The sequence below is a fragment of the Synchiropus splendidus genome, chromosome 12, assembly GCF_027744825.2.
Source record: "Synchiropus splendidus isolate RoL2022-P1 chromosome 12, RoL_Sspl_1.0, whole genome shotgun sequence".
Lineage (NCBI taxonomy): Eukaryota > Metazoa > Chordata > Actinopteri > Syngnathiformes > Callionymidae > Synchiropus > Synchiropus splendidus.
This window is the reverse complement of record NC_071345.1, coordinates 9916063-9939985: the sequence shown is the minus strand read 5'-3', so window position 1 is coordinate 9939985 and position 23923 is coordinate 9916063. Positions and strand designations below refer to the sequence as shown.

Genomic DNA, 23923 nt, shown 5'->3' with positions numbered 1-23923 from the left:
TCCGTGGTTGTAATATGTATAATATAGGTTAAAATCTTTCCCTCTTATTTCCAGACATAAGTGTATTTTGACATCATCCCAACAGTTAGTTGAACGCAAATAAAAATAACGCTTATATATGAATAAACATAAAGTAGTCGAATGTCTCAACTAAAAAGCCAGAAAACTTAAAATTTTAACATGTTTTTCCATCACCATCATACTTGTGGTGTTCCTGTATCCTCTCCCTGTCCTCTGTAATGGTTATACAGACGTCAAATGAATCGTTGTTTATTAAGTGGACACCGACAAAAATGATAGAACAATGAGGTTTAATAAAATGTAAATTCTGGGATCATAAAACCACACACCAAGACAATTAGTATTTTTGTACATATGAACAATAGAAGGGAGATATATCAACCACTTTTGCTTTTTACATTTGAACAAGGATGTCGTGAAAACTGTGGCAATGTTGACATAAACATTCATTAAAGCTGATAATCTTTCAAATTTGTATGTCATTTAACAGTCTTTCATGACAGAAAACTGTTTTCTCATTCAGAGATCTGACACATAGAAATCCTGTGAGGAGAACTTGTGAATCAGAACAAAAGTTCGGTCACTCTGTTGGTCTTCTGGAGAAATAGGTGGAAATCTTCTTCATGCTTTGTGGAGATCGGATGGTCTGCAACAAGATGTGAAACATAAAAATTAGATTTTAGGCATAATGGGATTGAGAAACTGAAGGCATGAGCTCTAAATTCAGTTCACAATGTGAGCTTGAATATCCAGACAGACTACATTCTGAAGGGTGTTCGGCTGATGTGTCTGCATAGAAACTGAGTTCATCTGATTATTATTCATTCACTTTCAGACGATATACAGAGACGGATGAAAAGAAAAAGTGAGCGACCTTGAGGCGTTGTACCGGCGGTAAAAACAGATTGCAGATATGAGTTGCTACAAAGCCTTCCCTTAGCTGGTGACCCCCTTTAGCGAATGAATGTGGAGCCCGAAAAAATAGGGTGGTCCATGTGATATTCTGTTTTTAAATTCAGAAATCACACGCTGTCCAAAATGAGGAAACAGATCTTCAACCAATTAAATAGCTGTTTTTGATTTGGGGGACTTTGAACTGTCGTTTCAGCTTCCTTCTGTAACGTCTAGAGAGAGTCTTCTGTGGCCGTGACTTGACCTTTACATGTTTCACACAAAGATATCCTTTGAAACACAAAGGTAAATTAAAGTATAACGGACAACCCAAGAGTCACTGCTGACGGATGATGAAAACATGTGCTGGTTTGGTAAAAAAAATGTCTCAATTGGACTTGGATAGCTTTTTTCTGTGAATGTGCTCACCGGTGAAGATGGTGTCTTGCCGTCTTGCTTTTTGGATGTCCTAGGGCTTCTGGGTAGACCTGTACCCCTCATCTTTTGTCCCATCACTGACAGCCAGTCCGTCACTCTGGGCGAGCAGTTCTCTTTACCGGACTGACTCGACGAGTCTTGCGTGTCCTCCGAGTGACTCTCCTGAGAATGGCAGCAGACACTGGGGAGCACTCTGCTCTTCTTGGTAGCGGGGTTCAGTTCCTGAACACAACCGCATTGCTCGGTGCCTGTGCAACTGTTAGCTGAACCACTGTCTGTTTCCAGTCTGCGCTTCACCCGTCTTTCCAGGTGAGGGGTGCCAGTTACAGGGCTCTGAGGACATGGACTCAGGACCTTTCTCAGAGGTGGGCTGAGATGGATCGGAGAACCATGGCTCGGTGATAACCAGGTTTTTATTGAACACGGCGTTCTCTGGCGGACAGAAGCTGCTTTGGCATCTCTGGAAGGTGCAGGAGAAAGAGTGGAAGAGGGGAGTGGCAGGGCAGCTCCACTGGGGGCACAGACAGCCACCTGGGGGGACACCAGTCCTCTCTGAACATCTGTCCTTCTCTCCTTGGGTGGGGTCTTCTCCTCCCTTCTGGAAGGCTCTAAACACAACAGTTAGAGGTAAGCACAGTCTCAAGCATTCAGCAAAACAAATGTTGCGAACATACTTGTGATCATTACAGGACGCGCCCAGCCGACAAGATTAGCTTCCCCTATCGACGACTCTGCTCCGTCCATGTCACGATGAAGCCTCCAGATTCTGACAGTCTGGTCATCCGAACAGGAAGCAATCTGAGGAGACCACATTGAATGTAAATGAAAAAATAAAGCAGTTTTAAGGTTCTAAAGTAGCAGACAGGGCAAGGTTTGGGCATATGCGTGGCAGCCTGCCGACTTCGCAAAGGTAAACCACCCAACAAGAGGTGGAATGTGTTACATCACGATAATTACAGTATCTGTGGGGTGCATTTTGAACAGATGTTTCAGCAGAAAAAAAAGAGTGAAACTGGGAAAGTCCAACTCATCTTACCTTGGTGAAATCTGTTGGGCACCATGCAACACAAGTCACTTCCTCATTATGACCTTGAAGAGTCATTGGGGGTTGCTTTGGGTCAGAGATCTATAGGTGAACAGACGCGGTCAAATTGAGAATCTGGACATCAAAGATAATTCCAATATTTGTGTTGAAGAAAGTTTGTACCTTCCAGATGTACATGTTATTGTCACTGGACCCGCTGGCCAGGAACTGGTCGTCTGGGCTGATGCTGGACTTGACGTAGAAGGAAGAGTTCAGATGGCCACTGAAAACAGCCTCTGCAAGGAAAAAATTAATAAATAAATAGACTGGCCAAATTGTTTTCCAGCTTCATACATAATGATTTTATCACACTGTAGTGGTTAGATCACAACCACTGACCTACATCCACACACAGCTATTTTGAATACTTTCACAAGGAGTGGCACCGCCACCTCTGCTACTATTTACCAGGTGTCGGCTGCCCATCCCAGGGTGAAGTGACTTCATATTCAAGTTTATAATGAATATGTTTTCACCAATTCATCTGTCTAACTTGCAGCCCCCTTCAGCTCAAAAATATGTGTACACTCATGCTAAGTATGCTAGAGCATTCATACCACAGTCTGAAATGAAGGCAGAGCAAAATAGGTCTGCCTCCTAAATCTCACCACTGGAATCTCAAACATAGGTTCATCCAACATCTAAACTGAAAGACGACGGTGGTCTTTGTACAGAAGACATCCTGAGGACAGTGTTCACCTGACTAATAATAGCCGCCCGTCTATTAATAACTCATCTTTTCCTAAAATATCACCAACATCGCAACGAAGCGCCATGTGACTTTACCTCTGATTCCCTCTAGTGACAGTCGGCAGAACTGCGAATGATCAAGCGTCAATTGAGCTAAAAACAATTACCAAAATTCATCCTGCAAAATATTGCTAACTAGAATCGAAATCTAATCCCAATTTTTTTTTTTTTAATTTCGCTTGTCAATGTTACAGAGACGGAGGAGAAGAAATCAAATCTGGTTAAAGAAGTTATGCGGATGAAAGAACAGTAACAATTTGCAAATATAGAATGCTGAGTTAGTCACTGACAACACAGAATCATGTATTATATATTGCCAATTATAATCCACTTGTGCAAAATGAAGTGAAACTATATTTCCTCAGCACACACACTGTGTTTGAACTCTCACTTTCGGGTTTTGATACTAATGTAGCACGAAGCTAAAGGGTCTTGCTTGTTATCTTTGTTTATTTGTTTCTCAAACATTACAATGTCATCCATAGGACTGGCCTCTGCTCTACATCGTTTTACACCCCCCATGCTGAAAAAAGAAACCTGACAAGAACCCTGGTGGATGTCGACAGAAGAACTATTTAAAGAAATAAAAGAGCAGTTCAGCTATGGCTTGTTATGTATGATAGGACAAGAACGAAGCAATGATCATTTAAGGACAGAAAAATGGGCCTTAGATTTCAAGCTTTGAACATTAATATCTTTAAAACGAAGCAGTTGGTTACCTGGCGTTGTTTTGATTCCGCTGACGTTGAACATATAGATGTTGTCGTCTGTACAGTTGCACATGACGTTGGATCGGGTGGAGTCTAGAACTAACCCAGAATAACCTGCAACATGGAAAATAGCTTCTCATTTAGCTTATAGATAAAATAACCCATGTTAAAATAGTAATCGATTTGACTCCACTGACCGAGTCGTGTGCGCATAGAGGAACCTGGATATGGGAAGGTCTGCAGAGCGACGGGATCATGATTGTGTGCTGTGTAGTTCTTCCTCAAATCCCACATCTTGACCACTCTGGACATGAAAATGGAGAGAAAATGTGAATGAAAAGAAATTGTCTCTTCTGTACTTTCAAGAGGGAGAATCTTTACCCATCAACAGCTCCAGAGGAGATGAGAGTGTGTTGATCTCGGAACAAAACCACAGTGACACTCTGCTGGGAGTCCTGGAGGACAGAAGAAGCATGTGAGCATCAGCCCGTGTCTTTGATGGCACCGCTAAAACAGCTAAACATACGGTGAAACTCACCACACTGGGAGCCATTCCACGCATGCTGGGCCGTCGTTTCTTTGTTTTAGAGGGTTGGTTGGTCTCTGCCTTGTTGTGAGCACTGCTGACCTGCTTCACTTGTCTGTAGAACCCGTCTGTGATGAGAACAAAAGAACCATCCACGTATAAATATCATTGCCAACACACTAATTTTACATGATCTCTTGGTACCTTTCTTACTGCATCGGGTGTCCCACACCATAATGTTTCCATCCCGAGCACCGGTGCAGAACACAGCTAGGGACACAGAACAATGGCAAATTCAATTCATTGTAAGATTATGGCATATTTTCAAGAACAAAAACTTTGGTAGTTTCCAGTAGAAATTTAAATATTGAATCGTGAGCTGCTATTTACACAGGGACATGATAAAAGCAGTTTAATCATTGATGTGTCACATTAATGAATATATAGCATCAAGATTCTATGGTCCAGTAAGTGACTAGCCATTCTCAATGTTGAGTGTTTAGATTTTGTTTGTTGAAAATTGCAACATCAGTAGACACAAGTGAACAATAACGTTATATGCACCAATACAGTACTGATTCCAACCTTTCTCTTCTGGACTGAAAGCAACAGTCTTGAGGCTGCAGTGGTGACCTTTGAACTTGCCCAACATCTCTCCAGACTTCACGTCCCACAGATGAGCCATCTGATCTCCTGCAGCGGTCACCTACAGACAACACATAACAATCTTGTTTTTCCGTCAATTATAACTGAATACCACACGAATGTGAGCTCTAAAATCAACATTACTTTAACCAACACTGGAGTGAAATCACAGTAGAGTTAAGTAGTCTCACCAATTGAGGTTCTCCAGGTACCCACGCTACGTCAAAAACAGCATTTTCATGTGCAGACCATTCTGAAAATTCAGATAAATATTAGCAGTCAGTACTTTATGGTGAATTACAAGCTTCAAACAAACCTTTTAAAAGTGGTGTTTTGCATCTCTCTGTGTTGTAGACCATGACAGCACCCTCCTCGTTCGCCACTGCTATAATATCCTTCATATTACCTACTGCAGAGGACGGAGTTAGTCAAACAACAACAGTGCAGGAAGCTGCTTTTAAAAAGGACTCATACCTGAGGAGAAGGCCAACCCAAATGGAGGCACAGGAATTCCCAGACTGCCATAGGAGATGTGCTCATCATGTCGAACACACTTGTAGCCAGGCAGTAGAGAGCTCAGAGGGTATCTTGGCCCGCAGTCCGCGGAGAGAACTACAAATAAAGCACATTAAATCATTTTTAGTTGGCTTACTGGAATACATACAGTTAAGTTGATATCGCAACAGTTTGGGAACAGTGGATGTATTTATTTGTAACCAACCATTTATGCAATGCTGAGCGATGATTTGAACTTAGCTTGTTGTTGACCAACTCCAACAAAGCAACGTGAAACGGCTGTCGACAGTGTCGAATGCATAGGTTTTATTGCAATCTTACATTCTTTTCTACCCACAGACGGATTAATTGAATGAAATACATTATTTCAAAAACACATTAAAAGGAATATGCACTATATATCGAGCTAACGGAGGCCAGAAGAAACTGATCCAAAACTCACCATTATCTCTCCGTCGTCCCAGCCGTCTATCGACTATAGAGCGAAAAAGCATCCCTGCGCCGGTGGGAGAATATTCTTGTTCTCGTTCCAAAAGTTTAAGGAAACAACAGGGCGGCTAATCGTGTGCTTCTGTTGAATCTTCCCGCGAACTGAACTCGAGCGTAGAGACCGAAACCCCCGCTAAAATTACGTCATGTGTTGCTATTGGTCGAAAGATCCACTTCCGCTCCAGAACCGCTTCTTTGTTGACGCATGCGCATTCGCCCGCCGTGAAGCTAAAATGCATGACGTCGATACAGCCACAACAACTTCATTTCAAAATAAAAAAATAAACTACAGCATTTAGATCTGGTTGGGAGGCGTAATTGAGCACACAGCCGCAAAATATGAAATTCCGAGATACATTTTTAATGTAGCAGGTGCCTGATTTGGTTCAATTAATAGTTCACTCAGAACCTATAGGCTTTATTGTGAAAGCATACAGGAAAATGTTCAACAACAACAGACGCCTATGTGACTATGTCGTGTAGGGTGCTTGACTCATGCCATTGATGGAGTCAAGAGGATTTTAAAAACGCAAAGAGGCTTCAACAATGTCTTTATCAATCGCTCGTTCATTCTTGTCTGAGGCGTGTTATGGCGAACAGGAGCTCGATGCTAATTCCGCTCTCATGGAGCTGGACAAAGGTGTGCAAGCTTCGATGCTAACGAGCTAGCATTGTGTATAGCAACTTCGGTCTCTTGAAATGTTGTTTGACACGAGAATGTTTTTCAGGACTTCGGTCTGGGAAGCTGGGAGAGCAGTGCGAGGCTGTTGTGCTCTTCCCAAAACTCTTCCAAAAGTATCCATTCCCCATCCTCATAAACTCAGCCTTTCTGAAACTGGCAGACGTCTTCAGACTTGGGTATGGATGCTGAAACTAAGACTGCATGGGAAGTTACTGTTATTATCGAACAAGCTATTCTGAAAACACAACTAAAGAATATCACTTACAGGGAGAGTTAAACGTGCACTCTGTGTGTAATATATTGTTACTATCTTATGACTGTTGTCGACGCCATAAAGAGGGCAGGATAACCAAGTGACTGTCTTCAACTATGCTTTCAGGAACAACTTCCTGCGTCTCTGTGTATTGAAAGTCACACAACAGAGCGAGAAACATCTGGAAAAGATCCTCAACGTGGACGAGTTTTTGAAAAGGGTGTTTTCTGTCATCCATAGCAACGATCCTGTGGCCAGAGCCATCACACTCAGGTTCTCATTTGGACAGTAAATTGAGGAAGGTGGATGATTTCACCCTGAAATAATAGTTTAAAACAATGAACTTTTATGTCCAGAATGCTCGGCAGTTTGGCTTCCATCATCCCTGACAGAAAGAACGCCCACCACAGTATTCGTCAGAGTCTGGACTCTCATGATAATGTGGAAGTGGAGGCTGCGATATTTGCTGCTGCAAGCTTCTCAGCACAGTCTAAGTGAGGATGAGAGCATATAAATTGCCCTTGTCAGTGATACGTTTTCATCATGTTAATAGCTGTTGTTTTCAGAGACTTTGCTGCTGGGATCTGCAACAGAGTGAGCGAAATGATTCAAGGTAAACACATCTTTTTGTTTTAGAATGCCAGGCCATTTTCATGATCTTTTCTATCTGCTGTTGGATCCCAGCGTTAGACACTCCAGTGGAGCTGAAGCTCAAGTTGATTCCCATGCTGCAGCATATGCATCACGACGCGAGTTTGGCGTCCAATAGCAGAGAACTTCTCCAACATCTAGTCGACTCTTACCCCTCAACCCCCATGGTCATTGTGACGCTGCACACCTTCACTCAGCTTGCTGCTTCCTCCCTCATTGATATTCCCAAACAGGTATGAGCAAGTTCATTTACTTTTAATTTGTATTCATCAATTGACTGTATTCCGGACTGGGAGACATTTGAGGAATTGTACCTTTGAGAGCAAGCCAGGCGAGAATTGGATATGATCAAACTGCAAAGCTGGTATGGTGGAGCATGTCTCAGAAGTGTTTCATTGTTATGTGATGAGATTTCATATTTATTGCACATTTTTGAGCCTTGTCTTGGTGTTCACTGTCAAAGTTCCTGTTGTAAGTAATTGATCTTTGATTTGATGCTTTCAGCTGCAGCTCCTTCTTCAGTACCTGAAGTGTGACCCCAGAAGAGCGGTGAAGAGGTTGGCCATTAGTGACCTGAAGCTTCTGGCTAAAAAGGCTCCTCATCTGTGGATCAGAGAAAACACCCAGGTACAACTGTTTCACAGGTGACCTGCAGGATTTTAGACATAGTTGTGTAATTCTTGCTCATGCTGCAGACGCTGTGTGAGTGTGCGCTCAGCAGTCCATACGATGGCCTGAAGCTGGGAATGCTGGCCGTCCTCTCCACTCTGTCTGAAACCATCGCCATTAAGCAGTACTTCAATAATTCAGCAGGTATATTGTAACTCTGCATGAGTATTCATGCGTGAGCTCATTATATTGTCATAACTCGATGCGCCTTTCCTCTCAGGTGGTACTTCTTCTCCCCCACGAATCACCGATTTGGTCAAATTGGCGCAAGAATGCTGTTACCATAGCAACCTAGCAGTTGCTGCACATGGCGTCAGGGTGCTCACGAACATTGCAGTTTCCTGTCCAGACAAAGGTAAGATCATTGGGTTAGATTGTTGTTTCTGGTGAGGGAGATTGACATGTGCAATTTATCTCCTCAGATATTGTTCATCTGGAGCAGGACACCATTTTGGGGGTGCAGTCTCTTCTGATGCTCTGCAGTCAGGATGAAAGCCCAAGTTCTCAGGCCACTCTCAAAGTAAGAAGCCAACACCTAATGAATAATCTGGACTTCAGTTTGGAGATTTGAACAGAATGTTAAGATGCTTTGAAGCAAGTTTATAAAAAAAATTTAAAAAAAAGTGCAAAAAAAAACAAAAATGTATTTTTAAGAAAAAAAAGTGAATCATCATTCATGGTTGTTGTTCCGACTGTAGATGTCCTTGACCTCTTTGGTGAAGCTTCTCAAGAGTAGACCTCACCTCAGCCAGTCAGCTGTAGAGTTCCTGCTTGGCCAGCTCCACCTGTCCTGCGACCCCTCTCGTGTCCTGATGTGCCACGCCCTGGCGGCCATTGCCAGCCACCTGCCTGTGCTGGGCGATGGCATGCTCGGAGATCTGGTCGACCTCTACAGAGTGGCCAGCCACTCGTCCACCGACCAGCAGCAAGAGCTTCTAGTGAGTCTAAACGAGTGACACAGTTTTCCTACAACACTTGTACAACTGTACTGCTGACTCTGCAGGTTTCCTTGGCGACGGTTATCTTTGTTGCCAGCCAGTCATCTCTGTCAGCTGAAGTGAAGACGGTCATCAAGCAGCAACTTGAGCACATCGCCAATGGCTGGACCGTCTACCGCATCGCACGACAAGCGTCACGCATGGTAGTTGCAACACACGACTCATCAGATTCCTCTTATTACTCTGTCTGCAGTATAGTATCATTGAAGATGCGCTGCTTCCTCAAATAATCTATATTCACTCCTCACTTGTGTGACAATTTGCTATATTTTCTTCACATTTTCATACACTGGTTGACTGTGAATGCCTCCACCATTGTCTGATAGGGGTAGCTCCAGGCCTGACCCTGATCGGTCTAACTTTAAGATCAAATGTCTTTCTCGCTCTGCAGGGGTGTCATGAGTTCTCCAGCGAGCTGTACCAGAGCCTCCGGACCCGCGTGGCATCAGAACACTTCTACTTTTGGCTGAACAGCTTGAAAGAGTTCTCTCAGGCAGAGCAGTGTTTGAGTCTCGTGGAGGATGGAGACTACAGCGGTGCCATGAGCGCCATTGCAGAGGCCCTGCGCTCCTATCAGAAGGGCATTGCTTCACTTACAGTCAGTGTACCTCTTAACTCTCCTGGACTGCTTTCTGAGCTGATCCGTTCACACTTATTGGGTTTAACAAGCCTAATACCTGAGTTCATCAGCTCCGACGTAGCTTCAGCGCTCATGTTTATCTCATTACTTGCTCCACACAGGCCGCTAGCACGCCGCTCAGTCCCCTCACGTTCCAGTGTGACTTCATTAAGCTGCGGATTGACACCCTGCAGGCTCTGTCCCAGCTCATCTGCACCTGCAACAGCTTGAAGACCAGCCCACCCCCAGCCATCGCCACCACTATCGCCATGACCTCTGGGAACGAACTGGAAAAGTGCGGACGCATCTCCCTGCAGGTGGGAGCCGGTCACATGACGTCATTGGGGTCAACATTTTTACATTTCGGACTCTCCTCAGATGAAGGTTTGCATGGACGACTTCCGAAGTCTCGCTTCCCGCTACGCCGATCTCCATCAGTCATCGTTCGACGCCGACTATGCCACACTGAGGAATGTGGAGCTGTATCCTTAAATGTGTCACATTACCTTTTGTTCCTTTTATTTATGATCCAGTCACCATCAAAAGGATTGCATATTTTAAATTACCATAAAAGTTCAGGTTTCGGTCACATCCTTGAGTCTCGCTCACAGTCACACATAGTCCGTGCATAGTTTTACCAGCTAAAAACGCATGGACATGGAGTTGTCTGGCACAAAAACTGAATTATAAAAGTCCAGGAGTGAAAGTTTGTTATTATAGATATATGAAATAAATAATCTTAGTTTGGATTTATATCATTTTAGACTTCTTAGCATTTTATTAAGACAAAAAAGACAGTTGCTCTTGCTTCAAAATTGTCTCAAACAGAGCGTGGTTAGGTTAACAATGACAGTTGGTCACAGACGCACTGATACAATGTGATAAGTATATCATATGAAGCATGAATCAATTTTTCCTAATAATTTGTGTATTTTTTCATAAAAAAATGTTATGTCACTCTCAGTTCTGGGCCATAAAATAAAAATAAACCATCTGTATACAAATGAGGATATAAAATGGGTCACACATTTCACGTCAAACCATAAATCTGCATCATTACAACGCATGTTTTAATCATTCCATCATGACATCAAAACGCTTGAAGGAACGTTGTTTATAAGTATTTATTATGGAAGGTCAGTGTCTTTAACTCAACGTCCAGTCAGCAGCAGAGCTGTCTGCTGGTCTCTCACGTGATCGAGGCTCTGATTGTCAACCCACAGGCAACCAGGTAAGGAATGCTGTGCATTTGTAGTCATGTGACCACAGTTGTGTGGATGAAAGTCACCTCATGTTAGTTTTCTAAGGTCTTTATCTTCATCCTCCATCTACATATTTACCCTCCGGTGAATTAACTCTTTAAATTAAGTGTTCGACTGTTTCTGTTGACAGCTTCCAGGAATTCGGTACCTATGGGTCGGTCCAGACTGAGAGTGAATATGAGCGTCGGATGATCTCTGTCTTCAACCGGGTGCTTGAGGAGGTGGAGGGTCTCAATAACAAGCATCCCCCTGTGTCCTATCTGGTGAGTTGCCATGTGCCTTCTACAGACTTACACACAATTGTGATACCATGTGTGCGGCATAAATCGAGCAATCGACTTCCTTCTACTCTATGATCTCAGCACACGGGATGTCTCTGCGATGCCGTCATCGCGCTGCTGAAGGTCCCGCTGTCTTTCCAGAGGTATTTCTTCCAGAAGCTGCAGTCCACCAGCATCAAGGTAACTTCACCTGTTCACACTGCCTACTGCAATTGAAGATAGTCACAAGCAAAGGTGTTGTTCATCATGTCTCAAACTGGGATCCAAAAATAATTTGGTACATGACTGTGGCATTCCCAGTTCCTCCCCTTCCACCTTGTTCCATCTTTAAGGATTTAAATCTACAGGACTTGGTGTTATTTTGTTCCACTTGTCACTGAGTGTGTCTTGTCTCCCCAGCTTGCTCTGTCTCCATCGCCACGAACGCCGACTGAACCGATCCCAGTGCAGAACACGCAGCAGCTGACTCTGAAGGTGGAGGGGGTGGTGCAGCACGGTTCCACCCCTGGGCTTTTCAGGAAGATCCAGTCAGTTTGTCTGAACGTTACCTCGACGCTGCAGAGCAAGACCGGCCCGGACTTCAAGGTCTGTCCTCATCGCATCCTACATTCCCAGCTTCATTTGAACCATCAGAACATCATATTTATTTGATCTTCTCTAGGTTCCTCTCGACTCCAAAACCAACGAGATCGAGCAGCGAGTTGAACCACACAACGATTACTTCAGCACTCAGTTCCTGCTCAACTTCTCCATCTTGGGCACGCACTCGGTCAGCGTGGAGGCCTCCGTGGTGGACGAGAGTGGGATCGAGTGGAAGACCGGGCCAAAGACAACAGTGTCAGTGAAATCCATGGAGGACCCGTATTCTCAGCAGCTCCGGCACCAGCTGCAGCAGTCGGGAGCTCCGCCAGCCCCCCAGAGAGCTGCCTACAGTCGCTTCTAACTGCCACGTCTCTCAATTCTGTGTACATAGACTGATTAAAAGACCTGATTTTATAAGGCTTGATATGTCTTCCGTGCCCTCAATAAAATGCTTCTTACATATATTAAATTGCTCCGATGACGTTCAAAAAGGATTAGCAGGATATATCGAGTGTCTATTTAATTCTAACTGCAGTAACAAATAACGTCGTCAGGGGGCAGTCTAGCGACGTCAAGCCCCCAGTGGCCTAGTGGTACACAACTAAGGAACCGCAAATCTGGCTTTTAAAACTTAAAAGGGATTTAAATCCTCCAGCAGAACACAACTTGAAAAACTTCAGTCCGAAAGGAAGGTCTGTATGTGGTTGTATAGTGTATCCTTCAGGGCAGGAATATGTTAAGATACAACTGCTTTCGAATATGATGTTAATAACCTTAACTTCAGATGGAAGCGATGGGGAGTTAAGCTTTCAATGGTTTTATATTTGAGATCTGTAGATTCTTCCGTCACTAAAAAAAAAAAAAGGAATGACCAAATTTTATTGAGAAAAGGCGTTCAGTCAAGGACTAGAACAAAAATGCTGTAAAGCTTGATTGACTCATTAACACGATTCTTCATCTTCCCTGGTGAGAACCACAACACCCGGAACCTGAACTCCACTTTCGTTATGATGGTTGGCTGGTGATCAGTAAACGCGTATACACCGGCGGTCATAATCATTTGCCGTTTTCAGGAGGAGGGTTTGAGGTAGAAGACAGATGTTAAAGTCAACTTTGCTCGGAAGGAAGAAGCAGAAACGATTGATCGCAGCGGTATGTGCTTTAAGTTGTAATGCCACTCCACGAGTTTCATAATAGTCCATGTGAAATGACTTCTAAAATAAAGTGTATTGGTTGTTACAAGTGCGGTGAGAAGCACGGTTCTGGAATTTACAAGTAAATTTGCGCGTGAAAGGTGAAATTAAAAGACTAGTTTATTGAGCGAAGACAATGAAGCCATCAGGGTTGACAGCAGGGAGTCTGCGCACTTTACGAACGAAGACCATCAAGTCAGAAGAAGCAATACGGTAGTGTCCGCTTTTGGTTTCAGAATAAATTGGTTTAAACGTTTAGTTTGCATTTAGAGCCACATTTCGCAAGCATCTTTTTTTTTATTTCAGCATATTTCAGAGCAACATTTTAATGAATAAGCGTCACCTAGATTTGGTTTGATGCTACGTCATTGGCTGTAATTCTTAAAACTACAGCAGATCGTACCATATTAGCGACAATTCATCAAATGAGGCCTTAATTTAATTTTGAGGAAAACGTGTGATATCAAATTAACTGCGAACGATTATTAAAACGTAAAAATAGCAGTCCAGATTAATCGTAACAGCTCTCGCTCAAGCTTTTATTTTGAAGGTAAAGGACATTGGTCCACTCTCCCCTCTGCTGTCTTGTGGCCATTGACACGTTGTGGATCCGGGTCTGGAGGCAGATAGCGGGTCCTAAAACACCCGACGAAAAAAATCGCAGCTGGGTGTCCGCGTCCTTTAGACCAAAAACGTTTGGTGTAGCGAGCAGCAACGCGTCGGACACCCACCGGACGCGTCGTTCTGGTTTCTCGGCGAGTGGAAGCTCGGTAGCTGGCTAACGACGACGACGGTGGTGGTGATGATGATGATGCATCGCGGGGTTTATCCCGGCGCCTGGGACTGAGATGACTCTCCCGTGGGTGCCAGCTAGCATGCTAGCCAGTTAACAGCTCTCCGAACCTCCGGGATCTATGGTCCGCTGGATGGATGCTTGTGCTACTGTAGCGCCCAGCGTTCCCGCCTCCTCCAGCCCGGTCCGTGGCTTTGATCGAGACTGACTATGGCGACCAGCAGGGAAGTGCAAACTTAACCGCCACACGTGATAGAATTGATCTCGCTCAGCTTGGGCTTCACCCTCGGATGCTCCAGTGACGCTTGTCGGTGAGTAACCGGAGCCTCCAATCTCAGCGGGTCCCGCGCCAGTGTGCACACCCAGGGATCCATAGTGGCTTCTAAAAATAGTTAGCAGCGACCAGTGTGCCTCGGTGGTTCCAGCCCACCGGCGGCTGTCACGCCGGTTCCGTACATTTGGACCGCTTATGCTAAGCCAGCCCACTGCTAGCTAGCACGTCTCCAACTCCTGCGCCTTTTATGGTCGCGCTCCTGCTGGTGGTTCACTTTGGTTTCGCCAGCTTTGCTAGCAGCGAAAAGGCAGAGCTGCTGTGCAAACAAGCAGAGGGGGGACGGAACTGCGAGGCTCGTGCCAGTCCACTTCGGCCTCCGCCGGTTAGCAACACGCTCCCTCCACAGTTAGCGGATCTGCTCACCGGAGCCAGAGGTGTGTTCCGTTTTCTCCCCTGCGCTTGTGGAGTCAGAGTGGAGCCCCGAGAGCCTGCAGTAAGTCTGTTGTGTTTCTAGCGTCTGCCAGCGAAGTTGTAGCCTCTGTGTTCTCCTGCATTGTTCCTGTCACCTGGAATAGTTTCCATCTGAAATTGCATGGGTGAGGGTCAACACCAACTATTCTGGGGCGTTGGTCTCTCAGGGTTGCAACCAACCACTATTTTAATAGTCGAATAGTCGCCAACTATCTTAACAATTAGTGTCGCTGACTGGTGTAATTCTAGTGTTATAGATAGTCGCTAGGAAACGGGAAAATCTATTTACATTGTTGTGAACGCTAGTTGACAGTTGACTAGTCACAAATATCTAACAGTTAGAACTTGTGTACATGTTGATGGACGCACGACTCGTCAGATTGTAGTGTCGTAAATTGTAAACACAGGGTTCTCCCCTGTGCTTTAGCAGGATAGGGGGCCATACACTGGGATTTTGACCCCCTATCGCTGGTTAACATGTAGTGATGTCAGGGCGTCAGTTAAGCATGACTCCACCTTTTCCAGTAGACCTTTAGGAGGACCGTGATGGATGTACAATGCTTTTGTCTTCCTTGTTTTGCCTCCTTGTTGTCACAGACTCCCCCTCCCATCGGAGACACCCCCTATGCTGGTCAAAAAATCCAGGGGACAACTCTGAAACAATAAGTCTTGAGTGCTGTTTTGAGATGTTACATTTCAATTGCTCAAAATGTTGTTTGATGGGTTTGTGTCCTGAAGGTCCCTGAGCTGCTGCTTGGTTTTGTTTAAGGATGCTTTTCTTCTTTTCTGATGTACCTTCTTTTGCAGGTGGTGTGCTTCACGATGGCGCAGCTCCTGGACGGGGCCAGCACACTGGGCTGGGTTGTGCTCAGGGGTGTGTTCCGCTTTGTCTTCATGTTCCTCAACAACTGTGTGGCCATCCCGTCCTACTGCCTCTACCTGATTCTGCTGCAGCCGCTCAGAATATGGGACAGTTCTGCTTTCTGGCACCTGGAGGGGGTTATGTTCAAGTGGTTGCTGGCCATGGTGTCATCATGGGGCTGGATCGCGGGTTACACAGGTGAGAGTCTGTCCTTGTGTGAGTGGTGACTAGGTTCTCGAAATATGAAAAATGGAAGCAGTGAAGGCTGAGCACGAAGGGCTTGTGATGGAGTACTGTAGCTGCTCTCCTCTTCAATCTGCTGTCTTGTTCGTAATGAGCACAAATGTAAATAAGAGAGCAAACATCACATGATGTGAGCCATAAGATGCATTGTAGAAAAAACTCATGAGGTTTTATATGTATTTACATAGAGTTCTTCTCACTCAGCCGTTCCATGAACTTTAAATTTGAACAGGCATACCAAATTCGTTGGGAGACAAGAGGGTTCATCACATATGTAGTGATGCTGGCTGCAATGTTCATCATAGTAATTTTCAGAGAACATGTTCAGTTATTCAATATCTGGATACTGTGATATAACCTAATGGTCTATTAAAATGTGCTGCTAAAGAATATATACAAATGGTCAGGACACCAACAAAATATGACTGAATGTCAATGAGAAACAATAAAAAAAATTGTCACATTTAACTTGAAAAGAATGGAAAATATGTTTTACAATGAAAAAGAATTTAGAGTAAATAAAAAATAATTTTAAAAAACCAAATAAAAAATTGAACTGCCTGAAAAATGACCTGATTAAGTAATAATAATAGTAGTTAACTCAGAAAAAAAACTCATTTGAATAAAAGGTCACAATGAAATTAAAATCACAGAAAATTCCTTCCATAATTAAGAAACGGTAGAAACTGAATTGATCGCGATGGCGCTGTTGCTGCAATCACCATTTTTGATTTCTGCACGGTTCCTGATGAAGTTGCAGCGTTTCTAATCTGTTAAATCAAATCTAAAATTGCCTTGGTGAATGGCACTTTTGTAAATATAATCAGACAACAAATGACACACAATGTACTCGACGTTTTCATTCCCTGACAAGCACTAAAGCTCAACTCAATCTGTTGCCGTTTGTTTACTGAGCAGTCCCTCAGGAAAACATCTGCCTACCAGAGAAATATTTACTTAATATCGTTTCAGAGGCCAGCTACTCCTCTGACATCACCGGCGTTCAGTCAAGTGGGATCCCAAAGACGGTTAATAACAGATTATGGATTTAAAGAAGTGTCCAATCTGGACTTCTGCTTCTTTTAATCAGGTTAAATGATTTTAAAGTCGGCAATGTTTGATTTGGACTTCCTGGTTTTGGTTTAACGGCTGCATGTGTGTGAATATTGGTCATAAATGTGTAATAAACCTGCCATCAGTCGAACAATGCTGCTCCTGTTGTGCATGGTTATCTTATCCGATAAAGGCGGTCCCAGACACAGGAAATTCAATATGAATGAAATAATACAGAAATCTTTATTTTGGATCTGTGCTGGCTGAGCTCTCTCCTGCTATCTTTGCATCATGCTCTGGTATATTGTTGTTTGAGCTTCATTTTAGTTTCTCCATCCAGAGACTGGCACGTGGAGAGTAACCAAAGTATTCTGAAGTATCATGTGTTCTCTGAGATTGCAGCCTGAAGTGGTTATGTCCCTCACCGGTGTTGGGTTGCATCACTGTGAGCAAAACACTTTCAAATGGCTAAACGGCGAGCGTGGCGGAGCAACAGGGTTCAGTGCTTAATAATGCAGCTTCTCCGCCTATTCAACACCTGGTCTGGAGCCCAGTGCTAGTCTCAGAGGCAGGGCTGCAGGGGAAGTATCAGATCTGCACACTGTGTCAGTTAGTTACTGTTTTAAAAAATGCTTAAACTTTTAAGCATTTTAGCTGCTGCCCACATTGTGCTTAAAAGCAGTCGCAGTTGACTTCATTTGTGACTTGTGTTGGCATTTCTAGTTTTCGTTTAGAGTACTGCCAATTGACAATTTGCTAAAATAAACTGTTTTATAAACTGACCCAATAGAAGCATGAGATACTTATTTTCTTTCTGTCAACATGCTTCAAAGGTTGCCTCTACATATTTGTTGTCATCAGTATCTGATGAGACTGACCTATTGACCCTCCAAGTTATATAGCTGCAACTGGCATTGCGATCCTTCTGAATGTTTTTTCCGATAACATTTGTCCTAAAATGTTGTAATAATAATAATATGTGGTGCATGTTTCCCCTGTATTAGCTGTTTGAAAGGTTGTGCAATCTGCTATCAGTGCACATGTTGTCAAGCTTTTGTATAAATCAGAGTATCCGCCAGGATTTTTTGAAACTGTCATTCACTGTTTCACTATTGATGAGAGTAAAACGCTAGTTTTTAATCATGAAACATAAACTCACATATGTCCAGATGGAATGCGCAATTTGAGTTGTAGGTTTACTTTGACTTTCCATTGCTACTTTCCCGCCCTCACTCCTATCCTCCTTGCGACGAGTATTTGTTAACCAATCTCCAATAATTTTGAAATTAAGGTTGGTGTTATGCTCAGTGCCTCACACACCCACAATGTATGTCGCCGACATCTCACCTTGGCCACAGATTAAGATGATCCCCATCAGAGTCAAATATTCAAAGATGGTCAGAGGTCTGTTAAAGACTACATTTATGCTTTGATTTTTTTTTTTTTATGTGTGGGCAAACGTCCTGTTTTTCTTGTTGTCATAGCAGGCAAGGTCCACTCCGTGACACACACACACACACACGTGCTGCTCCAACAGGTGCACCAAAGCCTGCAGGATTAAGTCTTCATTGTGTGGTCGATGAGTGGGTGGTCTCTTGGAGCGGTCCAGGCTCAACGATGCTCAGTCACAATCACGTCTGTGGAAACTTGATTTCCACTCATCAGTCCTCATCGGCTGTCTGCATAATTACATTAAACTGCGATCAGAGAAACGAGGCCGTTTCTGCTAACGTTACAGTGTCACTGACACTTTTATCTGAGATCGGACTTGTATTTCCTAATCTGAGCGAGGGCAGGTGAGGAACCGTCCAGTCAAAGTCCATTATCGGGTGAAGCTTGACTCAAAGTTACAGATCAAAATTTCTAATTACACTTCTATCCTGTGGTTATTAACACATCATTACTAAATAATTCTCATCTGAACCTTTTGATTTTCAACCCCCCCAATCCACTGTGGTAGAAAAAACTTGATATTTGAGTCTTGAGACTGAGCGAGACTTGGTAGAGAGAAGAGGAGTATGTGGCACAGTCTCCCTTGAAGAAAGCAGTACTTCACAAAAGATGCAGTTTCCTGTACAATATAAGCAACAACTGAGTTATCTACTGCTACACAACATGACAGTCAGTTGATGCTGGCAGTCTTACAGCTGTTGGGACACACACAGAGTCAAGAATTGTTTGGACAGCTTCATTGGACTTGGATGCAGTTAGCAAACCAGCTTTATTACAACATACTCACTGTTTGCAGATCAAGTTTGACTCGGTAATGCATTGATAAGCATCTCTCTCAGGCCGCTGACACACCAACGGTCATCAATCACAGCTGACACCATAGGAGGTTCGAACCAGACGCTGTTTGATGTGCTTTAGCTGACGTCGCTTCATTTGTCGACCATAAGGCAGCAAACTTAAAAATAAGTTGTAAGCCTCTGCACCAGCTTTAAATGCTACAGAACATTGTTCTAAAGTGTGTCAGGCTTTTTCATGTTCAAGCCACTCAGTTACGTTAATCTCCCCTTACAGATGTTACAAATCGTTTCACTGAGCAGCAAATGTATGGTGTGAAGTCTCTAATAACAATGGCAAAACAAATCACTGCAATGGATGAAGATCTTTAAAACTTGTGGTGTGGAGTTGCACGCTGGTTTCCCTCATGGGTCCCATTGTTTCTGCACCTGGTGTTTATCTGACCAAGCTTTTCAACCTCCATCTTCTGTTGTCTGTGATGTATCTATTGAACATACAATATATACTGGATCCTTGATGCAGCCAGCTGGAGAGGATCTTGGTTTGGTGATCTCAGGGTCTCATCACTGCTTCTGCAGATGTGATGCTGGTCATGTTCCCACCTTCATTTGTGGTGATTTATGGTGGTTATTGGTTTTCACTTGAAAATGAAGATTGCAAACCTAAGCAGCTGAAATTCGTCGATGTAGTGTCGCCGTTACATAGGACACGCTGTTGCGGTACGATGTGGGAGTGGGGGACGTGACACCTCTGGGGTGACATTTGGCTCATCCAATGCTGAATATCTGAACTGTGCCAGCAAGTGGTTGCGGCACATTAACCAATTTGGGTTCTTTAACCAAGAACCCAAATTTTATGGTGACTTTTGCAGAGAGAGAAGATTCATCAACAAGAAGCTGTGAAATGGAAGAGAAGGAAATTGTGACGGTTGCTGAAATTCAAGGCTCACTGAGCTGATGGCTCCTCTGAAGGATCTGATGGACCCAGTGCTGAAATATTTTGTTGTTTTAATATCCTTCCACGGTAGATAGTGGTCTTACAATTTGCCACTTTAGACCCACCCCCAGGAGATTGACCTGCTTTTTTAGCATGACTTGAGAGGTGGGTCATCTGGTGTAGACATACTGTAGGGAAGCCTATTTGTTTTCCATTGAAATCTTGTGGTTTTCCACATTGTGTGGGTCATGAGACTGACGTTTGGTGGGATGTCTGACGGAGTGCATGCCCCCGGAACTCACTCCATGTATCGTTTCCAAATACAAAATTGGTCTCTGGATTAAAATCCTGGTGAAAAACCTGTAGGATGTGTCTCTGATGCCTCCTGAGTGGTGGTCTGAGCTCTAGGAGGAGTCCCTGGGGCACGCCGAACTCACACTGGGCAGATTATGGTTGTCATGGGAACGCTCAAGATTTATCCCAGAAGGGAAGGTTTTGTGGATGGGTGAAATATGGTCCTCTTGAGACCCAGCCTCAGAAACGGAAGACAATGAATGGTTGTGCGTATAATTCAAAATGGATAAGCCATGTTTGTTTCATAAAGAATGCACATTTCAGTCTGTTCTGTGGCGGTTTACCTGATTCAAAATAGTCAAACATATAATCGGAATAAGAGGTTTGGTGTCTTTAGTTGTTTTGGTTGGTGTGGTGTTGTGTTCCGATTCCAGAGAGTTGTAGAGTGGAGTCTGTGTGATTTTTATGGGTTGAAGGATGGAGTGTAGCCACCAAATGTTTAAATCTCTGTCATCATTCTCAGCCTGTTTCCTGCTAGCATAACGCTAACAGCGGGTATTCAAAGTGCCACAGTTGCCAGCTGTGTCATTTCCTATCTGGTTCTCGAAGCAGACAAAGATTAATGTTGTGAGTCTGCGGAAGCCTCGGCAGGTTGACTGTCTGACAGGCGGTCGCGTTAACGGTCAGTTTAGCTGACCACCACCAGCGGATTAGACATGGTGCTTGCAGCAGGGTTTTCATCCTGCTACGCTAACTGTGTCATCTCTCAAAGACAATTTCCCTAATGTATTCTATCTGACAGATGACCCATCTCTGTGATATCATTCCTGCTCGTCTCCAGCAACAATGGGGACTCCGGCGAGCAGGAAGACATGCTTCCTGTGCAATGACATTGCCTTCGGGGTAACATACACACGCTGCTGCAGCCAAAGTGTCATCGACGTGTCACTTTATTGCGAGAGCGCTCTTAATTCTTCCGCAATGACAACTGTTTTTTCTCTGAGGACAAAAGGTGAAGCCTGGTTCTTGTCTCCACTCTGATTTAAGATACCTAGAAATGCATTATTTATAAATGGCTACATGCTGCACTAAGGAGTGACAGTGTATTTTGATGTGAATAAGAGAGCGATGTCAGAGGGCTATGAGCTCATCCAGTGAATGTTACACACACTTATAGCCTGTGGCTCTGAAGGAGCATTTGGTAGGTCCAGTCTTGATCCACGGTAAATCACACCAAGCTTGTCAAGTTTGTCCTCCATTTGTCCCCAGAACATCACCTTCAAGTGAGGCCACCATACTAGTTTGTTGAGCTGTTGATCCTCTGACAAGGAACGTCAGATATCAGACAAGGAATTACAGCAAACAGTGCTGGAGACAATAGCAGGAAACCTTATCTGACACTGGGATCTTGTTTGTGTCAGATTATAGGTGCAGCTATGACCTAAATATACATATTGATGAGTAATATTAATGTGTTATGATGACCAATATTTCACTCTCTCATGGAAAATACTGGACTTTTTCCCACTCACTCGATTCAGTTAAAGACCAAGGTGCTGTGTTATATAACCAATGCCATTGCTCCTTCTGTGGTAAGTGTCACTGCCTCCTGTAAGCTAATAAGACACCGAGGCGTGGTCCAGTCTTGTTATGCTCAGCTCTGACGTCTAAAAAACATCCTGATGTGCGTTACTGTCGGCTGCTGCCGGTTAAGTGCTGAAGCTCTGCTCTGCTCTGCTGTGCTCTGAGGCCTGTGTCTGAGCTTCACGCATGGTTCTTTGCCTTGTGGCATGAGTCAGCAAAATTATTCTTTGCTTAAACGACAACTATGTCTGTTTTTTTGTCCTTTTCTTTCTTCTCTACCATTCTTTTCTACATTTCTGAGTTCACTCTTGGTCAACATTTATGAGCGTATTAGAAATCAACATTATTAGAGGTGGCGATAATTTAGTTTACTGTAGTTTCCTAATAATCTTGACAGTCCTGAGCACGTGTTGCTGAAAACCACAGCACTCTTCATCACACAAACCCAAGAAGACCAGATGTTGCCCTATGTGGTGAGGATACCGACAACAGGGAGTTAATTCTTTACACCCCCGAAAACAAGCTTGTTGGAGTGCAGTTTTAAATTGCAAAGTGGGCTGAAGTGATCCCGGGAGGTCAGCTGTCTCAGCTCCAGTGTATCAACAACCATCCGCATGTGATAATCAATTCCTCTTTGAAAAGCCGTAAACGATGTAAATTAGGGTTCTCAGTGGGAGAGACGGAGATTCAATCATGCAGATGTGGAAGAAGACCGGCCATTGTTGTCGCCCAGATCTACTTTTGTCAAGCTGTGGAACTAAATATGCAGAAGTGGGTTCTGGGGTCTCTCAATCAGAAAGCTGCTTATTCAATTTGACACTTTTTTTCCAGCCGTTCTCTCCGAAACCCCGGTGCTCCTCGCTGCCACACTGATCTGCGGATGTATTCTGCTTTGTATTATTTTTATCCCAAAAAGCCTTCTGTATTCAGCCATTCTCAAGTGCCATGTGAGGTTTCAGTGAAGAGGGGAGCATTATTTATGGATCGTAGACATGCAAATGAGTTTGATCTCCTGTTGCAGCAGGATGTAAACCGAACTAACTGCTTATCCAAATGAGTAATGGCTTGCCAGCTGAGGCACTCTGCTTATTATGATATATTGTTGTGTGTATTCTGCAACGTTGGCTGATTGCTTCTTTAAGTGCAAACATCGTTGTTGGAGCGTTTTTGCTAAAAAAAAATAAAACAACGGCGACTCAGGAATGCAGATTTAGCTTGGACAGAATTTGGAGAATGAAGGTTGCTTCAGACTTGCTGTTTGACTTACTTCTATAAAGTTAGGTGTTCTGCCGTCACAGTGTCTCCTCAATGATTTTGCCCCACTGGCGACCGTAAAGGAATAGACGCCAGTTCTGTGGGTGTTTATGCCGGTGGCTGCAGAAGGCAGGAGGTCCAATGAAATCTTTCAATGCAGCGGCTGCAACCCAGTCTTGTGTCATCTAAGTGTCTCGTGTTGCGCATACCTATGATTAGAACTACACACGCACATTTCAGTGACTGTCATGCTTTCCCCAGCCTCTCACCAGACATTTTGAGGTTTTAACCCTCAAATTAAGACTTAATCTTGTGGGGGCTCGCAAAAAGTTCTCACAAATAGCAAAGGGTCCCAACAAGAAGTTGGGTTTCCGAGAATTGGTCCACACAGGTATAGCTATTCAACTTCACTGCAAACTGAATAGTAAAGCAGAGAAAGTGAGGGGAAAAAAATTGTCACGTACTCGGAACTGAATCCGGAAAACGTAATGTTCCGGATTTTCTCTTAAACCATTCCATCCCATATTAACAGAATTATCTGAAGAATGGTCCAATTTCAAGAGTTCTAGCTTCATCATCATGGTTTAAGTAAGTAATTTCACACCAAGTAAGTCCAGACTTGCCTGGTGGAGAAGCTGTCTAAAGGCTTCCT

At 43.8% G+C, this 23923-nt stretch overlaps 3 protein-coding genes across 4 annotated transcripts in view; 2 read left to right on the top strand and 1 right to left on the bottom strand.

The window, feature by feature from the left end:
- Positions 1-337: 337 nt before the first annotated feature.
- On the bottom strand, positions 338-6186 carry dtl (denticleless E3 ubiquitin protein ligase homolog (Drosophila)). The gene is made up of 15 exons (XM_053881385.1): positions 6024-6186; positions 5540-5677; positions 5382-5474; positions 5257-5318; positions 5006-5126; positions 4625-4690; positions 4433-4548; positions 4276-4349; positions 4092-4198; positions 3904-4008; positions 2558-2670; positions 2387-2476; positions 2025-2148; positions 1342-1958; positions 338-667 (listed from the first exon to the last, which is right to left on the bottom strand). The coding sequence occupies exons 1-15, from the start codon at positions 6073-6075 to the stop codon at positions 602-604; spliced, it is 1944 nt and encodes a 647-aa protein (XP_053737360.1). The 5' UTR covers positions 6076-6186; the 3' UTR covers positions 338-601.
- A 355-nt stretch (positions 6187-6541) lies between these two features.
- On the top strand, positions 6542-12507 carry ints7 (integrator complex subunit 7). The gene is made up of 20 exons (XM_053880994.1): positions 6542-6710; positions 6799-6928; positions 7132-7278; positions 7362-7499; positions 7572-7618; positions 7690-7889; positions 8161-8283; positions 8352-8469; positions 8546-8680; positions 8748-8845; positions 9024-9263; positions 9329-9466; positions 9715-9921; positions 10065-10259; positions 10321-10424; positions 11105-11173; positions 11335-11467; positions 11567-11665; positions 11885-12070; positions 12147-12507. The coding sequence occupies exons 1-20, from the start codon at positions 6617-6619 to the stop codon at positions 12426-12428; spliced, it is 2883 nt and encodes a 960-aa protein (XP_053736969.1). The 5' UTR covers positions 6542-6616; the 3' UTR covers positions 12429-12507.
- A 1338-nt stretch (positions 12508-13845) lies between these two features.
- Positions 13846-23923, top strand: part of lpgat1 (lysophosphatidylglycerol acyltransferase 1) — a 28245-nt gene continuing 18167 nt past the window's right edge. Inside the window, exons 1-2 of one of the 2 annotated variants that reach the window (XM_053880765.1) lie at positions 13846-14364; positions 15606-15858. In XM_053880765.1, coding sequence (XP_053736740.1) covers positions 15621-15858 — 238 coding nt within the window. In that variant the 5' untranslated portion in view covers positions 13846-14364; positions 15606-15620. Of the gene's footprint in view, positions 14821-15605; positions 15859-23923 lie in introns of both variants that reach the window. The other variant, XM_053880763.1, reaches the window with a different exon arrangement.

Coding starts and splice junctions, on each gene's coding strand:
- ints7 (XM_053880994.1), top strand. CDS start 6,617: ATGTCTTTATCAATCGCTCGTTCATTCTTGTCTGAGGCGTGTTATGGC. Junction 8,681..8,747: donor AGTTTCCTGTCCAGACAAAG/GTAAGATCATTG, acceptor TTATCTCCTCAG/ATATTGTTCATCTGGAGCAG. Junction 11,468..11,566: donor ATCCCCCTGTGTCCTATCTG/GTGAGTTGCCAT, acceptor CTATGATCTCAG/CACACGGGATGTCTCTGCGA.
- dtl (XM_053881385.1), bottom strand. CDS start 6,075: ATGCTTTTTCGCTCTATAGTCGATAGACGGCTGGGACGACGGAGAGAT. Junction 5,678..6,023: donor GGGACGACGGAGAGATAATG/GTGAGTTTTGGA, acceptor CTTTATTTGTAG/TTCTCTCCGCGGACTGCGGG. Junction 2,477..2,557: donor ATAACATGTACATCTGGAAG/GTACAAACTTTC, acceptor GTTCACCTATAG/ATCTCTGACCCAAAGCAACC.